This window comes from Salminus brasiliensis, chromosome 7 (assembly GCF_030463535.1).
Source record: "Salminus brasiliensis chromosome 7, fSalBra1.hap2, whole genome shotgun sequence".
Lineage (NCBI taxonomy): Eukaryota > Metazoa > Chordata > Actinopteri > Characiformes > Bryconidae > Salminus > Salminus brasiliensis.
The window spans coordinates 5,834,851-5,847,839 of record NC_132884.1 but is presented as its reverse complement, the minus strand read 5'-3'; the positions used below and the strand labels follow the sequence as shown (position 1 = coordinate 5,847,839).

The 12,989-nt window shown below is 43.4% G+C and overlaps 2 protein-coding genes across 2 annotated transcripts in view; one reads left to right on the top strand and one right to left on the bottom strand.

The window, feature by feature from the left end:
* Positions 1-613, bottom strand: part of kalrnb (kalirin RhoGEF kinase b) — a 117,315-nt gene extending 116,702 nt beyond the window's left edge. Inside the window, exon 1 of the mRNA XM_072683541.1 lies at positions 293-613. Coding sequence (XP_072539642.1) covers positions 293-359 — 67 coding nt within the window. The 5' untranslated portion in view covers positions 360-613. The remainder of the gene's footprint in view (positions 1-292) is intronic.
* A 4,400-nt stretch (positions 614-5,013) lies between these two features.
* Positions 5,014-12,284, top strand: ccdc14 (coiled-coil domain containing 14). Its single transcript, XM_072682855.1, has 13 exons — positions 5,014-5,326; positions 5,444-5,499; positions 6,211-6,280; positions 6,365-6,437; positions 6,531-6,668; positions 7,042-7,239; positions 8,145-8,236; positions 8,539-9,178; positions 9,517-9,655; positions 10,474-10,556; positions 10,761-10,937; positions 11,138-11,270; positions 11,383-12,284. The coding sequence occupies exons 1-13, from the start codon at positions 5,297-5,299 to the stop codon at positions 12,260-12,262; spliced, it is 2,709 nt and encodes a 902-aa protein (XP_072538956.1). The 5' UTR covers positions 5,014-5,296; the 3' UTR covers positions 12,263-12,284.
* Positions 12,285-12,989: the final 705 nt, after the last annotated feature.

Below are 12,989 nucleotides of genomic sequence, written 5' to 3'. Positions count from 1 at the left end.
GAGTGGGGCTTGGTAGCCTGCACATTCACAGCATGGGTGTGCCATTTATCAGGGAAGCAAACCGGTGCACGCGAGACAATGCACACATAATCGCACGTCTTTCTCCTGCGGCCACTCGCCATTAGCACGCGACTGTACGCGTCGGGGGGGGAACATGCTAACAGTTCAGCGGCATCTGGCTCCTTCATAGACCGCTGCAACAAAAGCAGCGGGTGTAGCGTTCACGAGCTTCATCCACAACAATGAAAGCTGCACAAACGCACGCGACTGTGCACATGCAGCCTAGCGTTACCTGTCCTGAAAAACGGGTCCGTGTCCGGGTCGTTCGGTCCCTCCTCAGCCGCCTCGGCAGAATTCATCGTTCTTCTCTTCTCTTCTGCCCCCCCTTTCAACAATACGGTCCAGCTGTTGATGGCACCCCCCGTGGGCTTCCCCTAAGCCTGGATCTTCCACCCCCCCTGCCCAGCTTATGTGTGCAACCCCTTCGAGCGCGTGGCCGCCTCCATTTAGTCGAGCTCGTGAGCTCGAGCGAGCTCGTGGCCGTTGATGTCCGTTGGTCCGGAGGCGGCTTCTCCGTACACCACCACCACTACCAACCACCACCACCTCCTCCTCCACCTCCACCACCCGCTTCTCTCCTCCCTGCCCACCCACCCTCCTCTTTACTACACTGCCACAACCACCGCGCCGCACCGGGCGCTATTGTTCGTCGTCTCTGCCAGAATCCACCCCCTCCCCGGTAACACGGAGGGGCAAATGATGCTCGCTCACCCCGCGAGCCTTCGTGTGTTTTCTCTTCTGTACAACCAGCAAAAAAAAAACCTCCACAACCTTTATTTAAAGAGCTAATATTGCACAATGGATTTTTTGTGTGCTTATTAATATTAATATATTAATAAATACACAGTTTTACATATTTAGGTGCAAAAAATACAAATGCAAATCATCTCTGTTCTGATTGGCTGTGGTTTAAAAAAAAAAAAAAAAACAGTCCCGGCTGCTCCTTATAACTTTTGCAACGTGTTTTTTTTTTTTTACACGTATTTAAGAGCCCACTACACTGAATATGTCTTGTATTAGATTTTTTGATATGATAATTGTGTGGGTTTATGAATTCAAAACATTAATATTCATCCACCATTCAACTTTCAGCCACAATAAACAGGCTGTTCATAGACTGATATATGTAAATAAGCTCTGTTCTGACTGGCTACTGCATTCAAAAAAAGCAGTCCCGGCTGCTCCTTCTAATTTCCACCAAATATCCATCCACACATATCCGGATATGTTTTGACACGCTTGGTTTTTCTCTGCGTTTTGGGGAACACTGTGTTTTAGGTGACTGAAAAACAGAAGTTTGTGAAAAAGCTCTCCAGGATGGAGGTTTTGAGAACTCAGTTTTCAGTGTTTTTGTGCGGGCGGGCAAAATGTCACAGTGTGAACTTGTGCGCGGTTGTTGCCAACAACTAACGACTGGGTTATTTTTCATTACGCTGTGACCAAACCAAACTCCTACAGTTTGGATTAAAAGGCAGATTTCTCGGCCTGATCAGAAGTGTGTGGGTGATTCAGTAACTGTGAGAGATTTAGTCCTGATACAAATCAGGTTTTGAGTCTGTGTGAGATAAAGTTATGGACCTCCTGTTTGAGCACAGTGAGAAAAGTGCTCTTGCGCTGTATTTAGGTCTATTTTGCCCGTTGTGCTGCTTTTTTGATGAATTTGACATAAAACTCTATGAGGGCATGCTTATAAGAGTGTTTTAGAGTCTTTTTTGCATTCTCATGTACAATGGGAGGGACCTATGATGGACAAGGCCTTAGAATAGGTAGATATATGCAAATTGTGCATCACAATAACAGCAAAAAAAGGTGGCATTCTCAATCATTTTGCAATTGGAACAGTGTGGTGCCTAATGCATTCTGGGATATATAAGTCCACACAATTTATGTTCAGCATTCTCGATAACACAGATTCACGAGATCACGACATTTGGGCATTCGGACTGTTTTAAAAATTTAAAAATTCTACTTTTATTTATTTTATTTATTTTTATTATTATTATTACTATTTATAAAGGCAATAAACATCCAAAAAAAGGAGATATCTGATATTACTATTAGTATGCACACGTTTTAATGTATCTAAATGAACTATTCACTGCGGTGTGGGTGAAAGGCCTTTGTTTACGGGCGTGTCCCTGTCAATCAACGCCCCCTCCCCCTGCATCTGACCACGCCCATCATGTAAGCGTTGAATGACAGAAAGGCTGCTTGGAAATGTGTGAACTGGAGCACAATTGTGTCGTTTCTAGAAGGTAAACGCTGCAATCGGAGCTCGTCAGGAAATCTAGCCTTCCTGTGATTCATACCGAGCCCGGGGTCACTCTCACAGAAAACAAGGCTGACCTCATACAGTCCCACACGGACAGACAGGCAGACGCACAGCATTAAAATGAAGAGCAGCCGTTTTGTTTTGCTCAGGTGAGAAAGCCAGTTCACCTCTCGCTATTTTTAGATGAGTTATAGGATGCTGAAATTGCACTAGCCCACAAAACACAAGCCTTTTATTAAATAACGGGCACGAGCTCGCTGATGGTGAAATGTCGCCCCCGCGTGGCTGGGCACTGGAGCCTCAGAGATGCCAGCAGCGTCACAGCCGTGATTCCCCCCCACAGCAGATCCAGTAGTCCCTCCAGAACACCAGTGATCCATACCTGATGTTTGATACCAACACCTGCGTCAGGTAGGCTATACCAAGCACGAATTACAGCATATCTGCATATGCAGATTTACTGTTTTTTTTGTTGTTGTTGTTTTTTTTAATGCACTACCACACAAACCCTGTAGGAGGAGATCATTAAGAGGATTAGGTGGATTAGTAAGTGGGTTTACCTGCTATATTTTCCACAGTAATTGTGATACAGACAAAGTGTCAATTTGCTACAGCTGTCACCGTACTAGGGACTGGTATAGCAGTTCTATCCAGCAGAATTAGGGGCGCTGCCAGGGATTTTAAACCCCATGTCAAAATATTATTATGATACTGGGCTCCACAACTCACCACAACAAGTGCCAAAATACTAAATTAATACATTTTTAAGGCTCCTGTCAGTCACAGGCCTTTAGAATTGTCCTACCAGACCCCCAAGCCCCCCCACCCCCACCCCCTAATATGGCACCCCTGTATAGAATTATAATAGGCATATCCATAAACATTATACTCCTCTGATCTGTCCTCTCTGTGTCCTCTCAGTGTCCCGTCGGCAGGTAAGTTTGCTGGTAGCTTTCAGTCTGGCATCCGCTTAGTACTACCTACTCACATCACCAGCTTCCCCGCTGTGAACCGGCCTCTTCACAGCGCTCAGGCCCTGAAAGCAGTGGCTTGCAGTGAAGAATTCCTGGTGGAATTCCTTGTTAAGGCCTTGCCATGCTACTGAGGACATTTGCATTTGTCCCACTGTGTCATGGCCTTTAGCCTTCTACAAAAGCGACGTGCAACCGTTTCGGTAATATTGTACGATTGCACAAAGTACAAATGCTTTTTTCCCCCAAATATTCTTTGAATTATTTCCATAAAGGAACAAAAGATCCAGGGAACAAAAAAAAATAAAATGGCAGAGGAACAAAGATGACTTGTTCATAGCTGAATCACAAATGAGTCACACTGTGTTCACTGGATGCTGTGGTGGAAGTGCTCTCAGGTCAGTTCTTCTCTGCTGAAGCCTGTGAAGCCTTTCTTCACCATGATTTTCGTTCCTCAGGAAGGTGAACCGACGGAGTGGTGCAGGTGTCCGATTTCAACAAGCAGCTGTAAAGTGCCTGGATTGAAGTCTGTAATGGCATAACGAGAGGAAAGGCCTTCACTAAAACCACATCAGCCTTTCTCACCAGCACTCCATCAGCCAAGAGTCAGAGTCACAGCAACAGGAGTGTTTCAGAGCTTATTGTTCACGCTGTTGCTATTTATCACATTATAAAGCTGCACAGCAGCGTGCATGGGCCTCACCTGTTTAGATAGTTAAGGTGATAAGGTACTGTATCATGATTTACAGTCTACAGCTTATGGGAATGTAGATGCCTTTTTATTAAACAATATTGCTTTTGGGAGCCGGATGAAAACCTTGAAGCTTGAGGCTCCAGAGGTAGCCCATTGTGGATTTGGGGGTATGTTTGGGACCATTATCCTGCCCAATAAGCCATGCTCTTCTATCCTCAACTTTATATATGTATATTTACAGATGGTTTATAGAATTTGTTGATATTTAGGTGAAGCTATTGGTTCAGCTACCAGTGAAAGGTTCTCCATGCCACTGGCTGCAGCACAAGCCCAAAGCATGATCAGTCCACCCATATGCTTAACAGTTGGATAGGCCTGCATTAATTTACTGTTTGGAAATCATGACTTATCATCTCAAAATTATGATTTATTATCCAGAATTTTTTTTTTAAATGCTATAATTCTCCTAACAGCTCAAGGCCCTGCAGTAACAGGTCACTGTCAACTGCTACACTAAAATATTGTAAAATATTGTATTCCAAGAAAATCATTTTTTATCAAATATAAATATATATTTATATATTTAAATTTTTTTGTATTTAATATATAATAAAAAAATTGAGGTAACATTTATTTAAAGGACGTTGGCAGCCGGCCTGAAAGGCTTCCGTAGGTGTCGTGAACCACTGTTAGCTAGTTAGCATGCAGCTGTCAGAGGCAGAGAAGCCTTAACCTCTTTTTGTCCTCTGTGTGGTGGAAATGGGCTTTCACACATACTATCAAAAACAAACTATTTATTAATATTTAATAATCAATCAAATCAAACAAGCGCGGGAATAACAGTTCAACAACCCGCGAAAGTAACGCAGTAAACAAACAATCACCATAGTTACACTCTCTCAGCGTCTTTACCTGACAAAGGGGACACGCCCATACCCGTGTTAAGGCCTATTGGTCGCCTTTTCAGAGATTGACAACCTTTCTATCCAATACACGCTAGCGTCTGATATACGTCACATGAAGGCACCAATCATAGTTAAAAACGAAGGTTTGCTGTATTCCTATTGGCTAAGGACGTCCTCGTCTTCCGTTTGAACAACAAACTTGCGGGGTAGCGCCTGATTCCCATTTATTTAATATATGCTTGTTTATAACGTTAGCTGGAGGTCGTTTCTTCAAATCTGAGATGTTACGTTACGTTTAAAAGCTGTAGATGTGAGTCGATATCTGGACTTTTAGCTGCGTTAGCCTGCACTTGTTGCTGATCTCTGACTTCAGCTTATCGGTGCTGTCTTACAAATGGCGAGGCAGGGGAAACTCCGGCCCAAGGTAAATATTATAGCTGTATTTAAATGAGCTTATTCATGTTGTTGTTGGCTTTTGTTTATTCTTATTAAGTTCATAATCGTTTAAGTAATCTGTTTTTTCCCCCATGCTCTGTCACAGGTGGTCTCGTCCGGCAGATTGACAGGCTGTGGGCGGGGCCAAGTGAACAAGAAGACGTGAGTGTCTGCTTTCAAAGGGGTGAATCGATTCAGAACATGCATGATTCGATTCGGTTCGATTCGATTCCGTTCGGTTTAGTGTTGTTCCGATTCCTTACATACGTTTTATCCGTATGTGAATAATGAGACCCAAAACGTGGGTAACATGTGTGGTAATCTTCTCATTTTTTTGTTTTAGAGCATTTAACATTCTAATTTATATTATATAATAATTTAATTTAATATTATATAAATTCTAGTATAAACAAATGTAGTATATTTTCTCCAAGCTAACATGATCGTAACAAGCAAACATTATAAAATAAAATAAGTAATAAAAATATTAAAAATGATCATTTTAGAATATAATTGAATGCATTACACGGTATTTTATATTCCTTTTTTACAACAGTATTTACTTTTACATTTATAGCAGTATTTGGGGAATGCTCTTATACAGAATGGCTTACATCTGATTCATGTGGAAAATGTAGCATTAGGAGTCTTGCCCAGGGACTCCTTGATCTAGCATCATGTGCCAGTTTGGTCCATACAACTCATGCCCGTGGTCCTGGTGATACCCATACACATTTTAGTGGTTTCTCTACTTTATCATTCAATAGGTCAGTTAATAAACAGGCCTTCTCTGAGTGGGACAGCAGGACCAGAATTAGGAACCTATTCTGTAGACCAGTGTGGTTTCCCTAATTGCCTTCAACTGTACTGCAGGCTTGTTGGAAGACATGTTGCACCTCTTGAACCAGCATATTCCCTTTACTCCACTGATTCAGAAGATCAGGTAGGCCTACATGAACATATCTGTATAGCTGAGTGGATATCCACCTTCTCTGCATTGACCTTCATTATTAAATGTGCTGTCTAGGTGACAACAGTACACAAAGGCCTGGATCGCTGTGCAGCTTTACTGAATGGTATACTTCAGGCTGAGAAAACAGGTAGGCTATGTATTTAACACATTGTGATGTGTTGTTGAGAGCTGGTGTTCTTGTGTTTTGTGTGTCATCAATGGCTTCATTGTTGCTCAACAGAGTCAAAGGCAAAGTCTCACGTCCAAAAGACTGTTTCTTCCAAATTAAAATCTAAAGTGGTGCCAGGAAAGGCGGAGGCAGAAAGGAAGAAACTTGGAAAGAAGTCAAGCTCTGTTTCTCACATAACCAAGAAACCAGGTGATTCATCGAGCGGGGCTGGGCGATATGATAAAAATACTGTATCATGATATTTAAAGATGTTTTCATGATGCACAATATTTAGTAGCATCAGATTCTTAAGAACTACTATCCAGTACCATACTATACTATTCTATTCAATTAACCCCATCTAATTACACTGTTTGTAATGAAATCTGCAGTTAATCAGTGTTCTTTAAGCACTGACAACATTCTCAATATGCTTAGAAAAGCATATTGTCAATCATGACGGCAAAATTGATCACAATAAAATATTGTCATATTGCCCAGCTCTAGCTACAGGCTCATGTGTTGGAATAATGCTGATGTGCTTCGAATGTGTGAAGCTGAAAATCTGTCATGCTCTCTATAGCTCCAGTGCAGAAGACTATCTTGTCCTCCCAGTCTTACCCTGGCTTAAGAGGACCGACTGCTTCTGTTGCTGTAGTGCCTCAGTCAGAGGTCATGACTAATGCATTGACCCCAGTGACACAGACTGAGCATATTCAGCCACGTTCTCTTCCTTTGGCATGCCCAGTGACTGGAGGCATCAGCATGCCTTCATCAACAGGTAAACAAAACAATAACAAAAACACCATGCATGTTATTGCTGTTGCGCAAAAACCATGAATCTCCCTTTATTTTAAATAGAAGATATATTTATATTATTTCTATTATAGAAATGCTCCGAAGTCACTTCAGTTCAAATAAGGGACACTTTTCCTCATTACCACTATGTCACTGCTCCATAAGGTCAGTCGTTTCGGGCTCCAGTCCATTCAAAGCCACAGGGTGCTTCTCAATCTGCGTCATCAGTTGCAGCCCAAGTACTGCTCCGTCCAAAAGTTCCCATCTAGCCCAGTACAGTCTGAATACCCAGATGTGTTTTTGTCTGCCTGCGTTATCAAGGAGGCATTAGGATGTGACTTGTGTGGACTTGGTGCAGCCAAATATCCCAGAATGCCTTGCCCTTTAAGCTGCTGTGCCGATTGAAGATGGCCACACAGCGTCCTCCCTTCAACCTCTAATGATCATTGGAAGGGAAACTCTGTAAATCCTTTGTTCTTGTAGCCACTAAACTCTCTCATTACTACAGTCGTATATTCGTCTGATGGCTACCTTAGTAACGTTTGCACTGGAAATACTAAGAGAAAAGGTTAAGGCTGATTAACAGAGCCAGTGTTCGAGCTCTTTGGGCTTGACTGGACTGGGCTTGACCTAGTTACACTATTCGCCCATTTATTTTAAGCAGGGAATGTTATAAATACAGTAGATTGCATACACGTTGATTTGACGATTTAACTTTTTTCTTTAGGAAAATTAATTGTTCTGATTAATCAACTAATCGTCAAATTAATCGATAGATTAATCAATAGAAAAATCATAGTTCGTGGCAGCCCTAAATGTCATAAATGTAAAGCTCAATAGAAGCACAACAGGTCTCAGTAGACGAGTGAATCCTTTCTGTTTTTGCAGAACAACCGACCTCCACTGTGTTTAACTGCCGTCTGACCACCTCTACCCCAGCCCTGAGCCCTCCGAGACCCGCGTCAGCTCACAGTCGAGTGGTATGAGTAAATGCCTCTACAGCCTTACAATGAAAATTACTTGGTTCAGTATTAAGAGGCTAATTGAGCCATTCACGCTCCACCCGCAAACATTCTTTTGTCGCTACACAAGCTTTGAGGAATTGCAGAGCACATCTAGGTGCGCTCTAAAGCTACAGCTTGTGCAGTCTTTCAGCAGTCACTCAAGGACATGAGATTGGCTTTGTGGGTAAACATGAATGGCTTGATCACAGCATGCTCCCAATTTCATTTCAGTCTGTTTGACTCTTTCACTGTCTCTCTGCATCTCCAAACATGTGCAGTCGCCTAGAGGGTCTGATGGCCAGCTGCACTACTTTACACAGCAGTGGGACATCGGTACTGGAGGGCAATCAAGTCAGCATGGACCACCAACCCATTACACAGCTTCACTCTCCGTGGCACCAGCTGTTCAGCAGCATCCTGGTGGCTACCCGGTATCTGTGCAACGGGCCACAACGACTCCAGAGGCCAATGGGGAGCTTGGAGTGCCCAGTCCCCTCTTCTTAAGTGCACCTCATGCAGGGGGGTCAGATGGACAGAGCACCCCCATGGAGTCGCGTACCAGATCTCCGACATGCCCGTCACATACAGTGGCAACACACATGCCCCTCAATCATGTACCAATGACCAGCCATCCACAGGCTTCTACACAGCCTAACCCGGTGTGTGCCAGTCCTCAGGAGCAGCAGGTTTCACCTAAGGAGAGCTCAGATGAGTGTGGGGGGTGCAGCAGTGAGGAGGATGAGCTGGCTTTTGTAGACACTACGCCGGTCAGGGATACAAGCTGTCAGACCAGCATAAACAAACCCCCAGTAACACTCAATCAAAAAGGCAAGCTGTCTAGTCCAGAAAAGACAGCCCGGAAGGTTATGACTGTCAAGTATCTGTTGGGTGAGCTGAAGACCCTGGTAGCTAATCAAGGTAAGCTGTATTCTCGTACTACTACGATTAGTACAGGCTGATCTGGTTTGTATTCAGGCTTGAGGTTGCCAGTCAAGTTTTCTCAAGCTGCATTCAGGTGACTCCTGGTCCAGATGTTCTAAAGGCTTTTTCTGAAGCTATTTTACACCCCCCCCCCAAAAAAATCTGTTGTTCGTAGGACCCAACATTGAACCCTGTAATCAAAAACCCTGTGCTCTAACTACTGAGCCATCACGGCCCCGAAGTAAATTCACCCCAACCTGGCAGCATTTTCTTTTTTTTGGAAGGGGGAAGATGCTGATATGCTGTCTGTGTTTGTTTTCTGTTGCCCCCTGCAGACAGCGAGGCAGTGCGTCTCATCTCCGAGGTGGAGCAGACCATCTCTCTGCTCCCTGCTATGGTGGGCAGCACCAACGTGCAGGCTGAGCTTGCACTGGCCCTGCAGCCGCTCAGGAGCGAGAATGTGCAGCTCCGCAGGTCAGTATCACTACAGTGGATAAATGTATGTACTGCTGCTGCTGCTGTTTGGTTATGCTGGTTGGCTTGCTCACGGGGGGTCTTTGATCCTTCATGTTATTTCTTCTTTCTTCTCTGCCCCTGTCCTTTATTAAGTACTAATTATGTAAAGCTGCTTTGTGATGACAACAGTTATAAAAAGCACTATACAAATAAATCTGACTTGACTTGACTTATGCTTAGGCCTGTCACTACAATTAGATTATCGGCTTATTGTACAATATATGGACATGACCTTGATCATTTCCCTCAATATTGCACATTGTGTTTACTTGCATGTGTTTTAGCAGAGATGTTGATTTTTGCCATTCGTGCCAGCGCTTTGTCAGATGTGTGCAAATGTGTAGGAAATGTGTACACATTTATACATCATTTATTTGAGCTATTTACCAACAAACGTGGAAGGGGTTTGAGTTTGAGTCTGGGTCTGGATCGTGCATTGCATCCTGTATGACTGCAGAACCGCCATGTTGTATTGTAATGCATGTTCCAATATAAAATATGTCGTCTGTCTGTCAGATTTTACCGTTTCTGACTTGAACTCAGCCAAAGCGTCGTAGAAATTTGTAAAACTAATAAACCTCTTGCGGAAGCAGAGGAAAGATTTGCCACCACTGACTTGATACCCACTGAGACTCTGGCAACTAGTAATAGCTATCAGAATATGCCTTTCGCAGATTTAAGTCTTCTGTGCCGTATAGTAATACCCCAATCTTTGACCATATAGCAAGAAATCCGCTTTGAAGCATGCCGTGCCATTGTGTTGTTTTGTTCTACAGGCGTTTGAGGATACTGAATCAGCAGTTACTGGAGCGGGAGAGAGCTGAGAGGCAGGGCAGACCAGTGGATTGCACGCTAGAATGTAAGTAGGTAGTGTAAAGCTTGCCTAGCAGGTGTCTTGCACAAGGAGATGGTGCAGTGGATTTGGTCCAGTCTTCAAAATCTCTGTTAAGGAGGTGACCAAACGCTGTAGGACTTAATAAAAACTTAGAACTGTGTGTGTGTGTGTGTGTGTGTGTGTGTGTGTGTGTGTGTGTGTGTGTGTGTGTGTGTGTGTGAATTTCAGTGGCCACCCTGCAGTCTCTAAACCTCACACTTCAGACTCAGCTCAATGACAGCCAAAGAGAGCTGGGAAATCTACAGCAGGAGAACCAGAGGCTACGGCAGGCTTTGGAGGGTAAAGAGAATGACCTACAGCAGAGCAAGGAGCAGTGCGAGGTGGAGACCAGCCGCATACGCTTGGGTAGGAGTTTTCTTTAAAAGTGTGTTAATTATACCTGTGAAATGACATTGAGTGAAATGTCGATGTCCTGCCAAAACCTTGTATCTCCTTTTTTGATGTTTTTCACTTTTTGACCTAAGGTGAATTTGGACTTTGTTCTTTACATTGTATCAGAATTTTTTTGATGAATGGACCAATTTTTTTTTATCATTGTAATATAGATGTGAGTGAGGCACTGGCTGAAATGAGAAACTGCCAGGCTAAGCTGGAGGCGTCTGAGAGGGAAAAGATTGCACTGACATGGAGCGCCCAGCAGAAGGAGGCAGAGATTACAAAACTACAGGAGATCATTAGGTATGGTCACACTCAGTGCAGTTCAGCTTCAGAAAGTTTTCATAGAGGAGTGGATAGATATTCCACTGTATTCCTGATTATTTTCTGTCCTTTTCTTCTTTTACTTGCTCAGAAATCTCCAGAAGAGCCCCATTAGAGACACTGCCTGTCATCTTGCCCAAGCAGATGTGCCCAAATCTCCCTCACAGCTCACTAAGAGCGTTCTGGACTTGTATGAGAATCAACAAAAAGGGGCTGCTGTGGCTGACTGGGTTTCAGACTCCGTTAAGACCTACCTCCAGACTCTGGAGGGCACGGGACACAAGTCCCCCCCTCACCAGTCCGATCTTCACCCCCATAACCTCGCTCCTCCCTCCACTAGCCAGGGAAGAGGTGGAGAAGAGAGCTGTAGATTACAGGAGACCAAACATCTGACCGTACCACAGGACAGTTCCGCTGCCAGTAAGATTCAGGAAGGAGGACACAGTGATCGATCTTTCGTCCCTCTCAGGGAGACCGTGAGAGTTTGGTCATCAGCTAAAGTCACTCAGCAAAGCTGTCAAGAGCAGACTAATGAGGGGAATCGGGTTGATGGAGCAAATAGCCACCCAGGACTCAAGTACTTGGGCCTTGCTTTTGAAAAACTTGGACTTCCTGCTGAAGACCTCAAAGCTCTGGACGATAACCGGGGTAAACGCTTCGTCTCGCATGCTGATGGTGTGGGCTCACAGTTGAAGCGCTCCAATGAAGGCACAGTCAACCTTTCTCAGCAGTTGCAAAATGCCCGACGCTGTCTACAGATGGGTGAAGAATCTGCGTACTCGGGAAGGCCATCAGTGTTTGAGAACACTCTTTCCTCATGTGATATAAAATCCTTAGCCTCAGACTGGAGCGTGAACTCTTGGTCAACGTTTAATACACGTGATGAGCAAGACTTCCGGAATGGCTTAGCAGCCCTGGACGCCAGCATTGCCAGTCTACAGAGGACCCTAAAAGCTGACCTTAAGAAATGATCCTGTGTCTTTTATAGCTGGCCTGGTGTCTGTTTTGTAACTGTTTTAATTATTCTATTAAATTATTTATTAAATATACAATTTCCTTCTGATCGTGTGACCACCTTTGTAAAGGAGAGACACTAGGAATGTACATCATGCAATGCATTCTTGTCTTTCAAGCTTTTAAACCTCAGGCAGAGGAAAAAATCTAACAGTAAATCCAGCAACATTGTTAAGTCTGAATGCTCTCTTTGCCAGTCGTGAACAGACATAATTCATAAGACACCTGAATATCTAATGTTTCTTCTAAAATAAAGGGTACTATTATTTTTTTTTTATTACATATTGTTCCACTGCTCAACAGCATGGGTATAGAAGGGTCTTTCTAACCCTTTAGCCAATGCTTGGCATCAGACATGGTACATTCAGGGTATTAAATATGACAATAACAGGAGGTAAAGAGTTTGATCTGAGTGCAAGGCGTTATTACAGTTTCTAGAAACAAGTTGTCACAAAGTTTCATTCATAGAAAGGGAGATTAAATGAAGTTGTTTCATTAAACAGCGTTTATGGACATTAATTTAACATTAGACTGCAGAAGATGCAGGGCTGAACAGGGCTGAAGATTTAAGGGTTATAAGGCTTGAATTAATTAATAAAAAAATTGCTTTTGTTAATCAAAACAAAAATTCTGACTTGTTCAATTGAAAGTGTTTATTTAATATAAATAAAACCAGAAAATCTG

What these genes read in the sequence shown, in the direction of transcription:
- ccdc14 (XM_072682855.1), top strand. Translation starts at nt 5,297, where the DNA reads ATGGCGAGGCAGGGGAAACTCCGGCCCAAG. An exon ending in ACTTCAGGCTGAGAAAACAG is followed by an intron (nt 6,438 to 6,530) that starts GTAGGCTATGTA and finishes GTTGCTCAACAG; the next exon opens with AGTCAAAGGCAAAGTCTCAC. An exon ending in CAGCATGCCTTCATCAACAG is followed by an intron (nt 7,240 to 8,144) that starts GTAAACAAAACA and finishes CTGTTTTTGCAG; the next exon opens with AACAACCGACCTCCACTGTG.